Here is a 19,147-nt window from a genome sequence, read left to right as displayed (position 1 = left end):
CAATCCGACGTTGCGCAAGAGTCAGTCGAAAATGGCTGTTAAACCGAGCAACAGACTACTCCGTGGGGCTTGAATACGGGGAAAATCATTTAAAAACAGACCGTGAATGGAATTCCAGTTTTTTTTTTTCTTGGGGGAGGGAGGGGGTTAAGAAAAAACAGCCACTTAAAGTGACACGGAGACGTACAAAAACAAAGCATTATAAAGAGCATGAGAAAGGCTCCAGTCAGGGGGATTTGACACTTGCGCCGTGTGAGTTCTTTGCGGCGACGTGGGTGCCCAGCAAGCCGGAGGTAATGCCCCTGCATCGACCCCATGGCCGGGTTTTCGGACCCGCTTTTTGGCGCACTGGCCGGTTGCCTACTTTATCTAAAGCTGAGCCGACGCTCTCTTAAAACATGTGCGATGTCCTATAATCGCAGTCACTAGGCGAGGGAAACTGGATTATTGAGCGCTGGCGAGCGTCAAAACCATTAGGCCTATATGCAGCCCTACCAACTGCTGAGCAGAAATAGTAGGAAGATGGAAAACGCGATCTTCAGAGATTCTGAAAACCTTGTCTTCCGCTAAAGCAATTTCCAACGTTTCACTGACCTTCAGATGCAGTCATATCAATGGATTTTGGACGCTTAGAGATCATCGTTATTGGGGGTCTTAGGATCATAAAATCGTACAAGAAACTACTATTGTATTTAATTATATCGTTGGCATTTTAGATAGCACTTCGATCGTAAATCGAATAAGTGTCAATATTGTCATCGGCTGGACACAATGCAAAAATATTTAAGGGAAAGAGCCTTGTTCAAAGCAAGAATTATTCAAAGGGGGTCGTTTTTTTCTCCCGGGGATCCCTAGATCTGAACTCTTTTAATTTGGCGGTTCCTGGTCATTGTGAATAATACGGAAACAATTACCATTTAAGTGACGGATTACAGACAATGCTGGCCAGACACAACAATTAAAACAATGATCAGCTTTATCTTATTAGGCTAACGGTATGAAGATTGTGCTTTTGACTTGCGTATACACCTGCAACGACAGCACGCCAGTGATAATGGAACTGGCGCACATAAGGTGAGAAGGGACGGTCCCAGTACAACCACACAGCGGGACTTTCCCTTCGAAAAACGCTCAGCCTGGCTGCTGGCGTATCCGGCTACAGCCTGTCTGCGCCATTTTAAACACCGGATTCTGCTTATAGCCCTCGGGGCCGCAGAACACAAGAGGTTACCGTGTGCCCTGCATTTCAACACGCTCCAATCGGGAACGTTTTGGAATATTAACTCTTTTAAGGGCAATTTCTCGTCTCGTTATGTTGATATGAACTACAGATTTTAATGATTTTGCCTGGTGTCTTTTGCATGTCTAAGTAGTATATCAATCTATTGCTTGGGTTTAATTTGCCTGAAATTTCAAGCGAATCCGACCTACTAATTAGTGGAGAGGGGATGCAAACACTCAGATAGGTTCCAACAAAGAGCCGTCTCTGTAAAGAAATAGAAAGACAGTGTCCAGGCCCACGCTCCTGCGGAGGTGGCTTTACGCAGCGGTCAGCGGCAATTCCTCACGTGGCGGACTGGACGGCGTTTGGGGAGCGGCCAATCGATCACATCAAGCCCTTCTCTAGCAAAGCGGACGAAAAGTGGAAGTAAAGGTGAGAGCGTCTCATTTTCGTTCCAAGGTGAGGCATGAAGTCTAAAGCGGCTATTGTGTGAAATCATCAAGGGGTGTGTGAAAATCACGAGGGCCGCGAGTAGAAAATGGGCTGAGATTGAGGGGACCCGCTGATTCCTTACCGGTCAGGCCTCCAGCCCACGCAAATCCTTCAGATTGCAGAGCAACCAGCAACATTCATTGCGGGGGTCACCCAAACTCCAGTCGCATTGTCACCTCCGCAAGTTTCAAGTTATATGCGATTCATTTCTGCTACACTGAGACCCGAAATTAAAAGAAAAACGATTCTGCTGGTTGCTGGTACGTTACTTTCCCGCTAATGTCAGTGCTGCTGGGACACATCTGGCGTGTTTAACGTCAGTCACAAAAGTATCAGGACACCCAGACAGCAATTTCGAAAATATGTGTTCTAGACGATGGAAATATACGATTTTGTTCCATGGTAAAAGTAAAACAACAGCCTCATCAAAACGATAACTATCGAAACAACTTTCGTGTGTTTATGGACTGTCTGTACCTTCCTTTGGCTGGAAAGGAAAAAATCGAACGCTTCAACGAAATAATTGGTGTTTTGCGTGCATGCCGGAGTCCTGTCATGCACGCAGAATCAGACCGTGTTTCTGCAGTATTTCATCATCAGTAATGGCCCACGGACTGACTTAAAAAAATGAGCGATGCTGGGCTCAGGTCGGGGCCTGTCGATGTGGCGCAAAAGGTGCTGATGTCAACATCACTAACGAAGTGTTATTGGCGGGGGTGCCTGAGGGTAAGGGTGCAGAGAACATTTCGCAAGGCAAACGAGACACCGGCGTCCTTAAGAGCACGTTTTCATCCCCAAGATGGACTGTTGATGGTCTATTTTAAAACGACTCTTTCGGCGTAAATGACTTGTCGCTTGACCACTGGAGCCACAACGGAGTCGTAGCGGTGTCAACAAGATAACGTCTTAAATGAATAGTTAACATAACATTTATTGTCATCACCTGTCGAAAATGAAGGCAGTCGTAAGAATGGTGTGTCGATGGTATGCTTTGTGGGCCAAGTGCAAATTCAGCATAAAAAAACTTACGATGCCAGCGTGGGCAGCAACTTACTCGTACAAGAGCGAACTGATCCGTGCACATGAGCGCCTGCGATACAAAAGCTTCCCGGAGCAGAGAAGAGAGCTCTGCTGTTTCACGGCTGCCGTCCCGAGGGAGGCTTGGACTGAAAGCTACTTCAATTTAACTATGACGCTTCCTCTGGGAAACAGCAAAACCCGATCTCTCCTGCCTGCGTATGTCTGCTTATTCACAGGCATTTCGTTGCCACATACTAATACGTCTTGGATGTCGGTGGATTGCATGGCCGAATATGTAAATCTACTTAGTCATTTCATCAGTCATGAAATGACTTTATATAAACGTGGTTTCCAGTTGACCCCAACAGGAAAATGCTGTCGCCCAAAAATACATTTTAAATAATATGAATAGCCTACTTTTTTCTCCTTAAACATCGCCCAAGTCAGCACGCTTCGTTAGAACCGAAAGCGTTCGTTTACAGCGGACAATGTTTCGACCTAAACACATAAAATGGGAGATGTTTGAAAAATGAAAAGTGCGCAAACCAATCAATAGTCGACAGCAGTGTAATTTGTGGGGTACTTACTTTAAAAGTCTATTTTTGTCATATTTGCGAGTATTGCGGTTTTATTTTATTTTACCGGAGGACAATGTTAAAAGATTTATCTTAAGAACACAATGGGTTGTTTTGAGATAAAAGCTGCTAAATTGTCCCTCTGTATTGCAAATTAACATTTCGACATAACCCCGCGGGGGGGGGGGGGGGGGGTTCTCGCACACTGACTCGGCCGATGAAACACAGAACAATGACCTAAGCCGCTCTGTAAAGGCACGCAAACGACCGCGGTGGTAAATTGAAGCGTGAAGATCGCCTCCAAGCGAATCCAAAGGAAACGTGACCTTACATTGCTGGATGACAAGCGTTAATCGGCGGACCGTCGCTGTGCGTCACGTTAAACGCTTGCGCCACGGAGTCCGCTCCACTGACATCGTAATGCAGTTATTCCAGTAATATCTTTACGTGCCACTGCTACAAATTCACTGTTTCTATGCCGCGAAGCTTTATCTGTTTTTGTGCTGGACCTAAGCGTAAACGTCCCAGTTCACGGAATCCGAATGGCAAAAGCTGATAATGACTTAAGCGGTGTTAATGCTCGTGATATAATTGTGAGGTTTCTGCGCAATGAAAAATGATACCTGGCGCCACAAAAGAAAGCTGGCATGCAGAGTTGATCTAAACTTGCGATCCACCACAGAGACAATTAAAATTAGAACGCGTATTTGTGGAAGCTTGCTTGAAGCTACATTTCAAACCAACAAAACAAGCCTGGAAGTGCACATTTCTTAGCTCCGAAACGTGACGGCACGACTGTTTATTTCACGACTGTGCGCGTTGGACTGATCGCGTCTGGCGGCACAAAGGCTCCAGCTGAGAACTCTTTGCTAAAAATAAACAGACCCCGGACACAACTAATGGGCGGGGTGAGATCATTGTCCGATTTTAACACACCTCTCTAACAAACACACATCTCTCCAATAAACATATCACGAAATATACTTATTTGTAACTACTCTCCTGTATCTTGCGCTTTGACAGTAAAATCCATAATTAATGTGCAGATAAAGTGGATATGAGGATAGGTTGTGACGCTTTAGGTTTTCACTTGCAATAAACAGCTTACGTACGCTTTGCCCCTCAATCCCCTTCTGTGACATCTGCAAATAAAACAAACGCTGGCATTTCTACAGCCTGTTTATGGGCTGTGCGCAGAGTCGATCGTTCTAGCTCCTCTGCCGTCCTCAACACAAAGCAGTCGGTTTAAGGCAGAAGCCAAGCGGAGTTAAATATCAAAATGCACCAACCACAGCGACATAGCCGAGCTTCGCACGCCTTATTACGAAAAGGCGCCCTTTTTTTTAGGCGTTTTCTCTCTTTTTAATTTAACGGTCTTCGCTTTACCGGCATGAAGACATTGAGCCGCCTGAGACAAAACGGGGGAACCTCAGAGATATAAGTTCCTTTCACCGATCGGACACGTCAATCACATGATTCATGTGGGAGCGCAATTAATGATTCGGACTATAATAAGTAAGCAACAGGATACGATCATTTATATTCTCGCATTTTTTAGTTATATTTTAATGGATGTGCTTCGTTTCGCAGCCAAAAAGGCGCCGAATGGACATAGTGTAAAGCCAAAAGCACGTTAAACACAATTAACCTAATTGCTGTCAATTGATTAGCTATCAGCAATATTAGCTCCTAAACTCATTTGGAAAAGTTACAGGGGAGTTCTTTTCAAGAAAAATACTTAATTATACTATAGGCCTATTATGCAGAATATTTAAAAATGCGCACCCATATTACATGTATTCGATATACAATTTTCCTTATAACATGTAGTGGACCTGGCTTTTCCAGTACCATTCACAATAATTTGACAGCTTTTGTTTCTTTGTCTTTTTGTTTAGTCCGAACTTCGGCGTAAATTTTCAGTCCGTGGATTCGTGGACCATCATCAATCTTTCTCATGTCTAATCGTCTTAGTTTTCAATTTTGAAACATCAGTATATTAAGACATTATGCTTGTATGAGGAAACCTGCCTTTAAAGCATTTATGTTTTGTCAGATAAAACATAAGCACATTCTCAGTTAAGTGTTGCGAAGCGATGTCTTTGTCTCCTTGCCGGTTTCCTGACGATAAGTAAAGCAAGACATGTGAAACTGGGGAAATCGTCTATCCGTCCAGTATTTCGTAGTTAGCGCTCTACCAGCTACCACAAGAAACTCGAAAGGTCATTGAAAATATGAAATAGGCGACGAAGGTGGACGAAGGTGAAAATCCTACGAACATCGCGCAGTGGTATACGGTTTCGTTTTCATTAGAAATAATTCACCACACGATCTCGTATGGTACGGTGGTAAATCAGGATGTTTGGAAATCCACAATAAATCTGGACCCCCACTTATGTCACACCTGCAAGAGTTGGTCTGTGTGTTGTGGGAAGTACGGGGTGGCTCAGCGTTTAACTCAGCGATCGCATCTCTTGCCGCAGTCCTTCTTCTCAGCCAGTTTCTCGAACCCTGCGATCTGCGCTCCCCTCCCCTCCCACACGCACAAGCAGACAAACAGCACGGGGGTGTCCTTTAACAGAGCCTAACTGCACATTCGCGTTTAAACACCGCACCGTAAACAGGGCGAGGCTCGGGTCTGAAGCCTTCACCTCGTGTCTCGTCCCGCCCCCTGTCCCCCGCCCCCCCAACCCCCCGGGACTTTTTTTTAATCTTCCTTCACTAAATACAGTTAAATATTCCCGACCGTCGCTGATACTCACTAGCACCGGAAACATCAGTAGGGTGCAAACCAGTAACAACCAAAGCGCACAACCAACCTTCTAAATTATAGCGTTGCTACTACGGAGGTCCGGCGCCCGCTCGGCGTTAGACGGGTCCGCTAAGCCGAAAGCCCAGTCGCGACGCTGGAAATTAGTCATTACTGTCTGTTAGGTTTTTACCAGCTCAGGGTGAATTGATTGCAATCGTTAGAGTGTAATCTGACTCATTTATTAACCGAATGTCACTACCCACCACATTAGTTTTAAAGAAAAGAAAAACTTTTGCGAAACCCTTTTTGCCGGGGAATTGGATGTTAGATTTTAAAAAGTTATTTTCGACGTAGTGTGAAACATCATATCAGATCAGACCATTCTGTCGGAGTACTCTGTGGGAATCCTCCCGCTGATACAGTATAAAAATACCACGCTCCGCTTAACTGGAAATGGGAAATCCACGATTAAAACTCTGTCGGTCCAAATAACCGTCCATCTCAGTGATATCAGCTGAACTGTGCGGCGTGAGAATGACATAAAAAGGCACATAACATCGTTCTGATCTTAAACACACAGAAACCGTGCTTACCTCAAAAGAAATAAGTGTTACTTCGGAGTAGAATCCAATAATTTACTGAACGTCAGGTTTTTTTATTCCAAGTTTCCGACTTGAGTAGTTCAAACCAGACACGATCCTGTTAGGTATTTCACAAGCCCAAACATCCGATAAGAAACTAAGGTCGCCCTTCTATACGGACAAGTGTTCCTCGATGCACTCGACTCCTAGAACAAGCAAATTAAAAGTAGTTTAGATTTTCATGACCACTTTCGCGGAAAGTAATGAGCACAATACGTTTGTAGCAATCCAAAGTATCGGTGTTATTCCAGTTGAGGAAAAACTGCAAAAAACAGATGTGGTATATAGACATCCTCAGAATTAAAGCGACAGGCTTAATATCCAAATTCAATATATTCTTTGGTCCTTCAGCGATGATCTTTGTATGAGTGTTGTACAAGGGTGCAGGTGTCGACGATCCTTCGACTTCAACAATTAATGCAGCTTGGTAATGCCTTACCGCGCCATGTTGGGTTATAGCTCTGACCGAACACGCCGTGTCAAAACGGAGAGAATAGTTACACGTTTCTCTTGTAAATGCTTACCAAATTCAATAAGTCCATTTTTAATATCTTTGTTCCTTAGATTCCTTTGTGGTTTGTTTTAAACAGTGTTTAAATCTTGTTTTTCCTGTCTCCGTCCTTTTTGCCTTAGTTCCCTTTCTCCGTCTCTGCTGCTCGGAGCCGTATGAGGCACCAGCTGCTGCTGTCTCCGTGCGTGCGGCGGAGAATGAGAGACGAGCGAGCGAGTCGCCCCCACTCACAGACTCTACCCAGAAGGCCAGTCGGGGGAACCGCAATTACCATAAACCTCCAGCACACTTCGACGGACGTGTAAAACAAAACAAGGGGGGGGGGGGTCGAGCGAGCGAGCGAGCGAGGAAGAGAGGGAGGGACAGAGGGAGAGAGCAAGCGGACCAACTGGCCCGATCACCGTTGTCCCTTGTCATAAGTGGCGTATCGTATCTTCTTTTAAAAATTTCATGGTTGAAACGCTCCGAATTTAGTGCTTTGTAGCGGAGTCTCCTTTGTCTCTCCGACCGGCAACTATTATATTACAATAACGTTTCGTTAGCGGGCGCGTCCGAGACGAAACATGATGCTGTTACACTCGTGTATTTTAGACTATTTAATAGGTTAAATATGAGAAGAGGGACATTTTCTTAAGGCATGCATTGGAATAACATTTAAAACGAGACGTCACTGTCTGATATGCTTCATATACATTTTTGCATTTGCTATTGGTATTTTTCCGATATCATTCCATATCGTCTTTGTTCCCGACAAGGAACTGTCTATATGATATACTTGTATAGGCATCTGCCTCTCAGGTATCCGCTACTTCATGCGGAGCGTTCGCTGTATAAGCAAGCAATGCCAGAATACTGCTCAGTGTCGTGCGGCAGGAAGCAGGACAATCACGCACACCGTGGCGGTAATAGGATTGCCTGTAGGGTCTGACAAGCAGCCCGCCCCCGTCACCTCCTCCCTCGGGAGCTGACCCAAAGGTCATAACGCTATGTGAGGCGTTTATAGCGCGGGAACGATTTCCTAGGAGAAGGAGGACGGCAATACCACTAGTAGCGCTCATCCCATTTACTAATGTTATGAGACTGCCTATTGAACAGGCTAGTGACCAGAGACAATAATGCGATGATTTCTACGATTATTATCGATATTAATAATAATATAACGATCGAGGGAAATGACGCAGACAGTATCTGTTTTAATGACATGCTTACAGGATTTCGCGTGTTGCCGTTTAGCAACATAAAGTCCCACCCGCTGCTTGGAATGGGCCGGTATAAATCTTACGTGCTTCTTTTGTCTTGTTCGGCGTTTTATGTTATTTCCCAGAGACTTATGCCGCCTAAGAGTTTATCACGGACCACCAGCAATTAATATCAGCAGTAAGTGTGGTGTCTTTGTGGTCACACCATGAAAACTGACTTCTGCAAAAATTGTTTTTTTTTTTTTTGTTTTTTTGCGCGTGCGCTGCTGAATTTTCACTTATAATACAATATGATAATTTCACTCTGGCACTACCTTAGATAATTTTTTACTCACGTATCAAGCACTATTGCTTTGTTAACAGCCCGCAATAAAACAATTAATAATATTAACGTGGAATAGCAACCCTGAAAATTAAATTATTGTGAAAAATGGAGAGATCCCTTTGGTCCTGCTCATCGTCGTAATAATCAGACGAAATCGGTTTTGGCGTTGTATTCACGTTCACTGACCCGTCTGAACCTTACAGACGCTAAATCGGGCTTCTCTAAACCCCATCTTTCCTCCCCCATCGAGCGGCTAAGAGGGGGCAAGCCGTGCACCATTACTGCTTTTTAAATCCCCATGAGCGTATTATTATAAAACGCCCACGGACACGCCGGCAAGGAGAGACGGTGAAAACTGTGGACAGCGCTCGCAGCCGTTACCCGTAGGTTACCGTTAGTTTAACATCACCCAGTTTGTAACAGGCCTAAAACAAAACAAATCTACGAATTATGTAGCCTGTCACATCGGCGTCTGCATTATGGGGGTGTTTGTAATGCAGTTGTTATAGTCCGAATCTTGAATATATAAAATTATAGGGCCAAAAACCATTAAACACACATATTAGGAGCCCGTCTTATATGACGAGATAAATAAGATGGCAAAGAGCAACAATAGCGTGAAGACGCCAACATTCTTTTGCATTTAAGGTTAAACATGTCTAAAAATAAGGAAAACTAACAACCATTAGTTAACAATTATTTAAACAGTTTAATTTAATAAATAATAATAATTTAAAAGCGGCAATGGCTCAGACCACTTATTTATAAGCCTAATTAGGGCAAGTGTTTTAATATACACGTAAGAATGGGTGGACGGATTGGATGATCTTATGTGCCAGTTTAAGGGCTGTGAAAGGTTTCGAAACGCTCTGGGCTGTAATTTAGCACGGAAGGAGCTCGGCGACTGCTCTTCATTTGGCGTGTCTAGAAAACGCAGCAACGCCCGGCATAGAAGTGCAGGTGCCAAGTCCGACAAGCGAGACTTACAAGCTGCGGTCGCCAGAAACGCGCCTTCTGACTTTTCGCTGAAGTAGCTCCGCGTGATGCTCTTTAGGTTTCGTTACTTAGTAAGACTGAAATACGAGTGGGCAGCGCAACACATGTACGACTGGTATTAGATATGAATGATCCCGTTTACCGGCACAGGCAAGAGGATGGAAGGACAAACTGATGCCAGCGCACACTGTTTCCGAAAAGCGCCGAATTTGCTCTCGGCGCCTGGGTAGGCGTAGTCACCTCGAGGCGTTTGCCTGAGCGTTCGGCGGGCGTCATCCTTTCACTTCAGCCAAAAAAATTGCGTAATGCCAGATCAGACTAGTCACAAAGTGAGCCGTCTAAACAATAACCTGTGGCAGGGTTAAAACTTGAGAAATAAAATATGGACAAGCATGCCATGTTTACGATGACGTGAATTAAAATTTTCAGTAGATTAGACGACCAATTTCTAACCGTGTTCGAACTTCTACGTTGATTTTGAAGGAACACTTTGGAGTTGGCCCATTAAGCTCAAGAAGAACCTAACGCTCATTTACTTAGATTATATACACATGTATAAGTATTGGAGATACAGGTGGCTTTGAGACGTTTTTCTCTGCTTGGTTCCCATGTATTTCACCCAGGGTCTGAAAATGTTCTGTAAACAAGTTTTGAGTTTTTGAAAGCCAATAAAATATGACCCCATATGCCGCTATAGCCACAATGTCAGTATGACTATTCGCCCTTCTAGAAAACACGTGATTTAATACTTCGTAGCTCTGTGTCAGCCCCCTTTCCCTTTAGTGACGTCATTCTTAAGATAAACCACGACGTGTCCGCAGTTGCGCCACCGTGCATAATGGCTTTAGGAAAACCACTGAAGAGTAATAGTCCCTTATAATGTGAGTGGTTACTTCAGCCATAGACTGTGGGGCCTAGAAGTAGTATATGCATACCGTCACCGAATCACTGTAGGAAAGAAAAAGTTGTTAAAAATCTAAACCGACCACTGAAACTTTAACAGTTGCACAGTTGCAGTAATTTCCTTTTAACCTCCGATCTTCGATGCATCGCTCAAGAACAGTGCCGTGCTACTGAAAGTGCAAAGCAGGGACTGGAGAAACCGAAGAATGTGCAGCCACACACACACACACACACACACACACACACACACACACACACATATATATATATGTATTTATCTATGTGTGTGTTATTACTAAATTTTGTATTGATGACGATATACAAAGACAGGACTCATTCAAATACACATTTCGCGATTGGTTTCTTTTTCCAAAGAAACACATTCAGTTTCTCGTTTCCTGAAATTAAAACTAACATGCAGTAAGAGAGAGCCATTTTCGGAATTATGTTTTTATACATTTTACACATGAAACAAGATTATAATGTAAAGTCTACAATGTAAGTCAGCCTCTCAACCAAAATCATTTAGTTTCTCATTTGCTTTCACCTTGGTTTTGTAAACAACTAATGCCTATTAAAATACATAAAAAAACAACTCTACACATTAGCACGTTTGTTTTTGTTGTTGTTGAGTGAAAGCGTGTAGTCATCTGATACTAGTTGCATTTATTTTTTGATAAGTAATCCTAAATAAGAAATCCTACTTGTGAATGGAAAGAAAAAGACAACGGGTTTAGGCTCCCAACTAAAACATTTTCCAGCCGGATAACCAGACTATAGGTTCAGCCAAACTGTATTTCCCCTGTATTTCCTCCGGTAGTCCGAGCTACACTAATTCATTCATGTCACTCCCTGTCACTTGTAATGTTTAATTCAACTGCAAACCGAATATCGACGTTATTCCTCGTAGTTCCTGGAAATCACCATTTTGTTTTTCTCGGCACTGCCATTTTCTCCTGATAGATTTTTGCAGTTCGCGTTGTTTATTTTATCTGCAACGTTTATAAAACGTTTACGGCGCGTTGGCTTTGGGTTCCCATTAAGCGCTGGGTCCGTGTTTGCTTTCCGGACTCACCATTCATACAGATCGCATTAATCATGACTTGGCTGGCACGTGCACACGGCCTCCATAACCCTCTCTAACCCTTCGACCGTCGATAACGGCTCTCTGTTGATTCACTACCCGATCGACGTCTATAGAACAGCAGCACACCCCGATTTTTTAGAGCAGTTGGCTCGAGGTGCATTTGCATTTCTGTTAAGGATTTCTCTGCATTAGGTCACATGACAATTAATTCATCAATAATGCCGTTTAAGTCATAACTTACCTGGCATTGGATGCATCAGTAGGCTATGGAAAGCGTGGACTTGGATGACTGAGGATCTTTATACCTACATATGAAGTTGTTATACGTTCGTATAGTATGTCCATGTTGATATAAATACATACTGTGTGTAGATGCAAGTGTTGATTAAAAAATTTAGTTTTTTTATATCACGTTATCAAAATCGGGTGGCGAGAGTTCACCATGTGTAATTTAACCATTAAAATCGGTGCATTTCACATGTAGACACGGCCCCCTTCGGTATATCCGTACTCCACTAGGCCTTCAATATGCCGCTGCATACCTTTTCAGGGGTTTAAGGGTAATCACTTTGGACCTGATCGGTACCTCGTAAAATATTCTCACGACCCCCAGTTGTACATTTGCGCCCCTTTTCCGTACTCGAGGAACTGCACGAATGCGGGAAGAAACCATTTTCCTCTTTTCCTAGAAGGCACGAAATGACTTAACACTTCGCCGAAACTCCGATACAGCGGACGTTTTTCTTATTAAAATTAGGAATTACAGGGGCTATACTATCAGTAACGCTGCTGTATTTCTACTAAACAATACGAGAAATTCCAGAAAGGAGAACAGCCTGCCGTTCCTAAACTTGCTGGGGTCAAACCAATTCAATTTTTCTGAGCACTTTCACAAACTTTCAGTAACCTAAGCCTTAGATATTAACAATAACAAAGCACAATACTTGCCCTACCACCCCAAGGATTGTTGAACCCACATCTCCTCCTCACCAAATAATAAGACTGTGAAAGAACGGAAAAAACACATGGTACTGGGATTTGGTAGTTCAGTGGTTAATCTGTCCTGACACTTGACGACCTGCGCTCCCCCCCCCACCTCGACCCATATTGTGTTTAGTGCCATGGGCGGGGGCAGGCGGCGCATTTCCCTAAAAGAGAGAGAAAAAACACCCGCATAAGCCGTCTATCAACGCGAGAGCCCAACCTGCCAGTGATAATGTGCAATCAACACGAAATCACCACCGGCAGGTACGATCCATCATTCGCGCAACGCTTTCGCTCCAGCAGAGAAGCAGTCGCGCTCGCTCGCCTGTGAGCGCGTGTGTGAGCGCACAGAATGTACAGAAGCCAACCAAAATGGATAGTTCGGGGAAAGGTAATAGATTGAACCTCTAGGTTTTTTTGCTGAGTATGTTCCCAGGACCACTGAAAATGCATTAAAAAACAAAAAAGTATTAAACGTTTCGATAAAAATATAATATGACTTAATTATCTTTAATTTGCAAAAGAATTAGGACTCAACACAGGAAGCGCGGAGACGCGTGGCAGGTTTGACGCGGGGTGAGAGAGAACTATATATGCTTGTTGAAGCTTTTCGGAATATCCCACGTAAACAGATAGATGGTGCGCCGCGTATCTTTATGTCTGTATCAATTACAATTCAAGTAGGCTATAGATTTTCATTATTGAAGATACTTTAAGTGTCGTAAAGTTGAAACGACGTCCATCAAGGGACGGAGTCAGCAAAAATATGATTAATCTACTAATAAATAAATTCCAGCTGACTAACATAAATGTGCACAAAAATAATTAGTATATTTTCACAAATCAATTTCTTCGCGTCATCATAAATATCCTGGGAGTCGAACAGATTGATATAGTAAAATTATAAGACAATACTTCCGTCTAATCTCCGACGTCGGCCATTTTATTTATTTAGTATTTTTAAAATAAAAAATCTAAGACGTAGTAGCTGTCACCTTCTAGTAAAAAGAATCTTATTTAATGAACTGGAGTTGAAGAAAGTGTTAGAAGTGGGGGAGCGAATCCATCTATGGCCTGTACTGGCTTATCTGGGTAACTTAAGGATTTAAGGTACCACAGTTTAAATGGACTTCGTATTCGTTCGCATTTTGCCCAGACTACCTTAAATCCGACAAGTTACCCCGTTAAGACAGTAACCCCGCTTCGTAGTACAGGCCACTGGTTTTATCATCATGCAGGCTGAACCCCAGATATGAAATGCATTCAAACGCAAAGAGTGCTAATGCAAGTAAATTCGGCTAAAAAGCTCATTGTAATTATAATTAAATGATCAGTGTTGACACAAAACGAAATGTGTCCTCTGCATTTAACCCATAGGTGACGTCATGACATAGCAGGGGGCAGCTAATTCGGCGCCCGGGGAGCAGTGCTTGGGGTCGGTACCTTGCTCAGGGTACCTCAGTGGTGCCTTGCTGATCAGGGATTCGAACCAGCAATCTTTCAATTACAAGTGCGCACCAAGCCACCACTGCCCACATTGTATAAGGTCACGTGTACCACGATTTCAAGGCATCACGAGGAACTTTGGCTAGATTATTTGAAAATCCACCTGTTGGCTGTTAGGAACAAAGGTTAGGCTACCTTTAATTCTCATATGCGCTTTTAGGAACTTACAACATTCACAGAATCAAGACCGGTTAGATGGATGCATTATTAAAGCACTCTTTAATTTGAGGGAGAAAAAAACAACCTAAATATTTTCGTCATAAAATATATCTTTAATGTAAAGGGGGCACCAGGAAATAAGACCCCAACTATATTTATCTGTCCCGGAAACGTCGTTACGTTATTGCAGATTAGAGGTTACCCATCCCGCCTCTATAGCCACCCTTGCGTTGCGAATGGCAAAGGATCTCAGTTTAACGTCCCTGAAATACGAAGAGCAGTATGGAATCTGGGTCGCCCTTTTGCCAATAATAATAATAATAATAATAATAATAATTATTATTATTATTATTATTATTATTATTATTATTATAAACGTTTCAAATGGGATGTGTAAAGGACTTGACTATCAAGGTCAATCCTCTTAGGGGCATGGACCTGCGCTGGAATAGCATTCCAGGCTTATCATCAGTTCTTCCCGACTAAGGCTTGTTTGTCGTGGCCTCGCTCCCCCACGGCACCTTGTTTTGCGCCAATATTTTCTTCTGAGTGACAAGAGCGCCGCCTAATGGCAGATGCTTTTCGTGGGCAAAACGTTCAATTTAATTTTCTTCCCAGACAAGCGGATCCGATGAGTCATTTCGTTCGTGATTCGCAGTAATGCTGTTTGCTGCGAGATATTGCACGTAAAGCACATGCAACCCAATGTTTTGATTGTATGGAGATGGTGTTTTCTTGAATTTGAAACCATTACGTCTCCCTGACGCCTTTGCGTCAGTGTCGGCCAAGTTCTTAGACGACAAAGGCTGCAGCCTATGGCGCGGTCTTCTGAGAGGGCACAAATTTAGCAAACACCACCCCCCCCGTATATCCGATATACAGAGCGAAATTTGGTGGTGAAGCTTGCCCAGGGAGCTACATGGGTTTCGACCGCCACTGCATCTACACGGCATTATTGTAACCATGCCTTCATAATCTCCACGGAGGGCTTCTAACGGAGTAACCGACATGGAATGAAGAGCTGCCAACAAACGTACCCATCTTCTGCGACACTCTGAACTGCCACAGCTCACTCAGAGCATTCCTGTCGTTGTTCGGACAGGGCTGTGAAACAGCAGTTCCCCCCCTCCATAAAACCTCGGAGAACTGCAGAAATTTATTGCACAAGCCTCGTTCCAAATTTCCGAAGAATAACAAATAATTTCACGATAATTACTTTCGTCTCCATACCACTCCACAGGCATATGGCAGAACAGTTTTTTCTACACCTTAGTGCTAATCTTATCCTCAATGGGCAAGTGTGTATGCAGGTTTTTGCGATAAAGGTCAGATCCTCGGACCCAGATGTGAGGACTCTTCAGGCAATCAGTCCTCAGTAATCTAATCATGGAGTTGCAATGAAAACCGCATAACAACGGCGGTTTATGGATAAGATTGGTCACCCCTGCCCTAGTGAATGACATCCATCTTATAACCACTTGTGCTGCAGCTTGTACTACGGGAGGTCTATCCCAGACAGGTGAAGGGGCAATATACAGGACACGGCAAATACACTCGCAGTCATACTATTTCGTCAAGTCCTCAATTAACGTAAACTGCATGCATGTCTTTGGCCTGCAGGAGGAAACTGGACATTCGGGACGAAACCCTGCCTACACACAGGTAATAAAGGCAAACTGCACACATACGTAGAGCCGAAGTGAGATTCAAATCATTCAAATTACCGTGCCACCGATTAGTTAATAACATTGTCTTTATTTCCTATGTTGTTCATCACGTATGTTATTTTAGTGTAATTGTATGCATGATAATGTAATAACAACAATAATAATAATCGCACATAATTCATCATGATGTACACTGTGTGAACAATAAATAAGCGTGTCTTCGGTTTTACGTCAGTAAACACGGCAACACCTTTACCGAACCGACCCTCTGCTGTGGAAACCCGAAGACAGTTGGAACCGCGCAGGAACTATAGTCTGTATTCACGGTGCGGCTCGGTACCTGTATGCCAGTGGAAACGCGCCATTAATGTGCTGGGGTATGTGGGAGCATAACATGGCAGGCGCCTCATGCAGAAGGGCTTTGAATAACGTCTGCCAAATAGTGGTTATTGGAAATGGATGCTGATACATGGGCTCATCTTGGAATATCTTTTATGGCCTGTTATTTGGATATTAAACAAGGACCAATGGTAGTGATTTCTACGATTAAAATGCTTATTGGGCCGCAATTATTAATGTCATTAACTGTATTGATTAGTGTTGTGGTTGTAGGTCATATTATTATTATTATTGCAATCCCTTCCATCAATCTTCTAACCGCTTAATCCTGGTCGAGGTCGAGGCGCGACTGTAAGAAACGATGACGTATACAATAGGTCATTGACAGCTATAGGATGAAATCTCGCAATCGCCAGATGATTAATTAAATCAACAGCATATGCAGTATCAGGGCAGGCCTAAATTACAAGCCAATTAATTCATAAACATATTTTCATTATTTTATTCTCACCACTTTATTTTATTTATTCGGCGAAATATAATTCAATTAGAAAATAGAAGGCTTTCTTACTAGGGCTATCCTCGAGAGAACGCAGCCGTAACCTTCAAACGTGGGCTAATACCCAGTTTATAATTAAGTGTTAAATGAGAATCCAGTCGCAGACAGACCACTTGTCTCAAGGGTATGATAATGCGTCTCGGTCTCCGTCAGCCATGGAGGAAACGCGGTATAAAGTTGTCGCAGCGGGACACTGCCCCATCCAACATCGACTTTTAAAACACAAATCAGTATGTGTACATCGCCTCACCTGTTTCATCCGTGACTCACAGAAACTTAAAAATCAAATTGCTAATGATTTACGTTGCTCTTTTGAAATATTCTGGATTACCTTAGTTTTAAAACAATTTCTGCAATTTCAGTTGATCACGTAGCATGTAATTTTCACAACGAACATTGTATTTAAAAACGTAGGATACACAGTTTTTTTCCCTCTGAGGACACAGAGGAGTCTTGCCAGGGACCCGTTAGTCCGCGTACTAGCAGGTTGACGATCTCTGCTCACGATGACGTTTCGTCTTGTCCGCCATACGATGCTGCGTGGAATATGATCAAATATCTCCATCAAGCGGTAATTATTGGTAATGCAACTTACATTTTGACAATTATTCGAACCCGCAAATTACTTGTTGTCCGACAAGATAATGAACACTTATTATCTTAATTATTTTTCTTTGTGATGATTAACTAGATAACATTTGTGTTCCTTTGTCAGGCAAAGTTTTATCAGGATATAACCGGCAATTTTGTCACGAGTAGCAGGAATTCTGCATCTTATTCTTCTAGGTGTCGCCAAAGCACAAGACGCGAAGTATTGCCTGTTTAATGGACTGAATTAAAACTTAATGTTTAAAAGCGCTTTCATACTTAAACCTGTGCATCTGCAACCCGTGCATTCTCACCTGGATGTTTAACTTTTTTTATTAGCCTTTTGTTTGAGTATTTGCTTGCGAGAAAATTCTGCTGCAGGGTGGTGTGGTGGTTAGCATTGTTATATTACATCTCTGGGACCAGGGTTCGAGCCTCTGCCCTGGCTCTACATATGTGGAGTTTGTATCTTCTTTCAGTATCGTCATGGGGTTTTACTCAACCTCCCGCAGTTCAAAAATCATGCTAAGGTGGAGTCAACAAAATGTGAATGTGCTCATAGCTAGCTTTGTGCTCATAGGTTCCATACCCCTATGACCCTGTGGGTATGGAAAGTGAACGTCTTTGTTATGGCAGTAATTAGCAGAAACAATAACCCAATGCCGCCTAAAAACAATAACCCAATGTGCCCATTGCTTCCGGGATAGGCTCTGGACCCCCCACAACCCAGTAGGATAAGCGGTTTAGATGGAGGGATGGATGGATGGAATAACCCAATGCAGATCATGAGCTGCTGCTTAACATAAACCCCAAGCTACAGCACTGAACTGCATGCAGATGTTACGGGTGACATTTGAGGGCTGCTGCTTGGCCATTCAGTGGGAGAGGGAACCACAAGGACCACAGGATGTGCAACTGAAGGTGGGGGGGGATTCCCTGCTTAGCCGGATAATTTGTGGACTAATTGTGCCCTTGAGAGGTAAAGTGGGCTATCCCACATTTTTAACCCCTACCCCCTTTTTATTGAATATTTTCAATTGGATAAGTTGTTATTATCTAAGTCATACCTCTGTGCTACTTGTGATATATATATTTATATATCAATTGTAGAGTATAGGCACACTGATGGGGTCGGCATGGTGGTGCAGTGGTTAGCACTGTTGCCTCACACCTCTGGGACCCAGGTTCGAGTCTCCGCCTGGGTCACATGTGTGTGGAGTTTGCATGTTCTCCCCATGTCGTCGTGGGGTTTCCTCCGGGTACTCCGGTTTCCCCCCACAGTCCAAAAACATGCTGAGGCTAATTGGAGTTGCTAAATTGCCCATAGATGTGCATGCGTGCGTGAATGGTGTGTGAGTGTGCCCTGTGATGGGCTGGCCCCCCATCCTGCGTTGCTCCCTGCCTCGTGCCCATTGCTTCCGGGATAGGCTCCGGACCCCCCGCGACCCAGTAGGATAAGCGGTTTGGAAAATGGATGGATGGATGGCACACTGATTTTTCTGAAAAAATTTCAACTTTGGAGCTCATTTTCTCAAACCTTTGTTTTTGTGGGATAGCCCACTTCACCTCTCAAGGGCACAATTGGACTTTATCTTCATTCACTGACATTTTGCCCAAACTAC

General features: G+C 43.4%; 1 protein-coding gene across 5 annotated transcripts in view; it reads right to left on the bottom strand.

Annotated features, from left to right (window-relative positions):
• LOC125722889 (BCL-6 corepressor-like) overlaps nucleotides 1-7,506 on the bottom strand; it is a 40,092-nt gene extending 32,586 nt beyond the window's left edge. For 2 of the 5 annotated variants that reach the window (XM_048999124.1, XM_048999125.1), the window contains exon 1: nucleotides 6,655-7,506. Coding sequence is in view for 2 of the 5 variants with exons in the window: in XM_048999122.1 (XP_048855079.1) it covers nucleotides 4,422-4,451 (30 nt within the window). In the remaining 3 variants the exon portion in view is untranslated. Of the gene's footprint in view, nucleotides 1-4,421; nucleotides 4,519-6,654 lie in introns of those variants that run through there. The other 3 variants (XM_048999122.1, XM_048999126.1, XM_048999123.1) reach the window with 2 other exon arrangements.
• Nucleotides 7,507-19,147: the final 11,641 nt, after the last annotated feature.

The sequence above is a fragment of the Brienomyrus brachyistius genome, unplaced genomic scaffold, assembly GCF_023856365.1.
Source record: "Brienomyrus brachyistius isolate T26 unplaced genomic scaffold, BBRACH_0.4 scaffold44, whole genome shotgun sequence".
Lineage (NCBI taxonomy): Eukaryota > Metazoa > Chordata > Actinopteri > Osteoglossiformes > Mormyridae > Brienomyrus > Brienomyrus brachyistius.
This window is presented reverse-complemented; position numbering and strand designations above follow the sequence as displayed.